The 3,633-nt window shown below is 43.3% G+C and overlaps 1 protein-coding gene across 4 annotated transcripts; it reads right to left on the bottom strand.

Moving 5' to 3' along the window:
• Positions 1-217: 217 nt before the first annotated feature.
• On the bottom strand, positions 218-3,351 carry LOC119364683 (thiosulfate/3-mercaptopyruvate sulfurtransferase 1, mitochondrial-like). 4 transcript variants are annotated; one of them, XM_037630177.1, is made up of 5 exons: positions 2,943-3,351; positions 2,810-2,873; positions 1,880-1,995; positions 1,543-1,705; positions 218-1,364 (listed from the first exon to the last, which is right to left on the bottom strand). In XM_037630177.1, the coding sequence occupies exons 1-5, from the start codon at positions 3,077-3,079 to the stop codon at positions 1,275-1,277; spliced, it is 570 nt and encodes a 189-aa protein (XP_037486074.1). In that variant the 5' UTR covers positions 3,080-3,351; the 3' UTR covers positions 218-1,274. The 4 variants fall into 4 exon arrangements, with proteins under 4 accessions (XP_037486074.1, XP_037486072.1, XP_037486071.1 ...); XM_037630175.1 differs by having other exon boundaries at positions 2,825-3,351; XM_037630174.1 differs by having other exon boundaries at positions 2,810-3,351.
• Between the last annotated feature and the right edge of the window lie 282 nt (positions 3,352-3,633).

Genomic DNA, 3,633 nt, shown 5'->3' on the forward strand with positions numbered 1-3,633 from the left:
AAGTTAGAGGAAGGCACTAGTGATATTACCTCTTTATTTCTTTCTAGGCAATTTCAAAAGTGCCTTCTAAAGTGAGATTTAGAGGCACTATTTAGATTGTCTATATTTATCTTTGTAGGCATTTTCAAAAGTGCCTTCTAAAGCAACATGTGGAGGCACTATTAATATTGCCTCTATTCCTTCTAAGACAAATTCAATAGTGCCTACTATAGTTATATTAGAGGCACTTTTCATGCACCATTTCCAATACAAATCCATTACAGCCATGCTTTTACACAGATAGTACAACAGCTATAAACAGTACATTTCAATTTAGATTTCAAATCAACCACGACATTCCGTTTACAATTCAAATCAAAATCAACCACACCAACATTCAGTTTCGACCTAACAATGAAGATCTAGCAGGAGCACATGATCTCCAGCAGCAGCAGCTCGCCTGCTCCTCCACACGCGACAGCTCGACAAGAAAATTAATGGCCAGAAGAAATATTTAACGCAATTTAACTCTGAAAGAAAATAAGCTTGACAAGAAGCAAGTTACACTCGAGTTCTAGGCTTGTAGACAGCCTCTTGGCCCCGATGTGCATAGTAAATACAATAACACTTTAACAGAAAGATCAGAATAGAAAGAGAAAATAGACAACTTTGTGAATTAACAGAAAGTTGGTTTCAGTCCCAACTTTGTGAAGTAGTTGCAGCTAGGATCAGAGTTGAGGATTTCTCAAGTTATATGGTACCTCATGTAGTTGTGAATTAACAGAGCAATATCACTAACTGAACTCCTGTACTGAGAAATACTTGGCAAGAGAGTACACTACTTTGATGATCATAATGTTTTTAGTGTTATAACATGCACTTATTGAAAATCAGATCATCTAAAGCAAGCACTAGAGCAGCAGAAGTCACAAATAACCAAGTAATCAATAGACGAACAAGTAAGGCATCTCAATACACATGCCACTGGGAAATCTATATTTTACATGTGTAAAACTGAGCATATCATGGTCCACAATCATGTAATAATCCACTACAGCAGCTACAGATCATTGTAAATGACTAAATCATAACAATTATCATCATCACAACAACTGAATATGAAACCATCAGCGTAGACACTAAAAATCATAACTGTCCAACAGCAAATGTTTTTCCAATAAATTTAAGTTTTTCCAATATATTATTTCTCAGGCTACTAATATCAAATGTGGAAAATGAACCACATACTAATATCGGGGTACTGATACAAATATAGTAATAGCAATGGAATATGGTCATGCCTGCAACGTCTGGATGTATTTCTTTGATCTGTCCAGGTCTTTTTTGCCCAAACTTAATTCAAAATAATCTCCTCTATCCATGTCCTGGAAGCAGCAAGCTTCAGCTCAGTATAGAAAAACAATGATGTCAAAAGAACATTCTTCAGCAAACCATGACAGACTGAAAGCAAATGATCAAAAAGACTCATGGTGTGATTTAATTCAGCGAAGTATGGTTATTACTGTAGCATAAAACATAGAAGAGAAGAATAGAAAAAGTTACCGACTGCCCCTGGTAAACCTTCTCGATTGCTTCACTAGCAGCACTAGCTTTTAAGATAGCATCGCTGGAGGCACTTGATTCCACGCCATACCCAGAAGCACGCCACTGGGGCAAACCTCCATCCAAAACCCAGACTTTGTCATGTCCATAAGCACGAAACATCCTGGCATCAAGAGAGCAAGCATCAGAGTAGGAACGAACCATATTGCAAATGTATTGGTAAGGAAACTCTAATAATTTAAGAACATATAAGAACAATAGTCTCTTGTTTCTGCCATAATTCTGCTCTAACTTGTTTTAATTAGTTCCGTGGAAGGAAAAAAATAAAGAAACTTACCACCAAACACGAGCGGCGCTAAATAGCCCCTTTCCATCGTAAACATCTTTGCTGTAGATGCCAAGGGAAGATACAGCAGCATAAAATGCTTTTTCAGATGGCAGCATGTGTGGCAACTGAATAAAAAAAGAATACATTAAGTTCATGTGACTGTTGAAAATAGCAAGTGAAGACCAACATAGGGAAGAACTGGAACAGAAACTTTTCTACCACCAAACTAGTTAGTGCAATGCTAAGCAGCCTGCCCGTGTAGCTACGAGAAACCTAACTTCAATAACTCTGTGACTTTGAATCAACAAATAAGGATTGCTAAAACAGGAATCGGCAGATCACAACACAAACAAAAGAAGGCTATCTGGGTGTATTCAGTGTGTATCATATAGCAGCAAACGTTTTAGTTTGCCTGTTTTGAACTTTCATTATTTGGAATTGGCTAAGGCTATTTCTGCCGATCTGCAAAAGAATAGCACATAAGGTGTAAACCCCTACAAATGTCTATGCCCATAGATTGATGTATTGAGCCAGATGTTTGGTTTCACTAATAAAGAAACTGGGGCGGTTACCATGTCCTTGTATAAATAGACGAAGGAGATTTACATCATTTCTTTACCTAGCGTTCTTGCCTACTAAAGAAGTGCATAAATGCACAGAATATTGTTATCATTTACAGTTAAATATACCGCTAAACAAGTATGGAGAAAAGCGAGGATATCAGAAGTAAAGAAATGCAGAATTGCAGAGCGATGTAACCATGTAGTGCATTAATAAAGCTCATAAGACTAATTAGTTAACTGTCGGAAATCTCATGCTGAGCAGAGTGCGGTGCTGGCACACTAACCGCGATGATCCATCTCACGCTGAGCAAACGCACTGTCGGAAATTCAGTTAAAAGTACACACAGTAGATTAGGGACATCCCGATCGATCTCACGCTGAGGAAACGCACGGGCGGAAAGGAACGGGACTCTGCAGCTTGGAGACGGCGGCGGCACTGACTGCAATCAGGAGGGGCGCGCTCAATGATCATCCAGGCGTGGAAGAAGTCGCGCACTGCGGCGTCGCACCTCCAATCGCAGACGACGAGGTCTCCCCCGTCGAAGCAGATGAAGCAGACGACCTCCTCGTCGTCCTCCTCCTCCTTCCTCGCCGCGGCCTGCCTCGCGTCCGCGGCGGTTAGGGCGGGGGCGGGGGCGGCGACCATGACCACCCGAGCACCAGGACGGCCGCCGGAGTTCAACTCCGACGAGGGGCGCAAACCCTAGCTCCCATGCGGGGTAGGGCACAGCCGCACGAGGAGGCGCCCGGAAAATCTAAGAGGAGGAGATGATAAAGTGCGGCTAGGTGCGTCGTTCGCGCTAGGCGACGGCGGCAGAAACCACCGGAGGCGGCCGGGGTTGGGCGGCGACGGCGGCGGCGATTTCGGTCGCAAGAGCGAGGAAGAGAAGGGGAGGACGACGCGGGGCGTGGACTGGGTTGACCGGCTCGGTCGAACCGGTTGCTTCGACCCAGCCGGCCCACATTCAGTGGGTGCAATTTCGTCATTTGACCTAGGTTTAATTGAAAATACCCTGAATTATATTGTGTCAATTTGCATAGCTTACGTGAATAATTCTGCAAAGTAACTTGGATAGATGGTTAGGGCATCCGCACCGGCCAGACCCATCCGGACTACCCAAACCGTCCGATTTTGTCCGGATGGGTCACGGGCCGGACGTTTTGCGTCGGAGGTAATTTTTGGTCGATGCCCCAGCGGTG

The sequence above is a fragment of the Triticum dicoccoides genome, chromosome 2B (assembly GCF_002162155.2).
Source record: "Triticum dicoccoides isolate Atlit2015 ecotype Zavitan chromosome 2B, WEW_v2.0, whole genome shotgun sequence".
NCBI lineage: Eukaryota > Viridiplantae > Streptophyta > Magnoliopsida > Poales > Poaceae > Triticum > Triticum dicoccoides.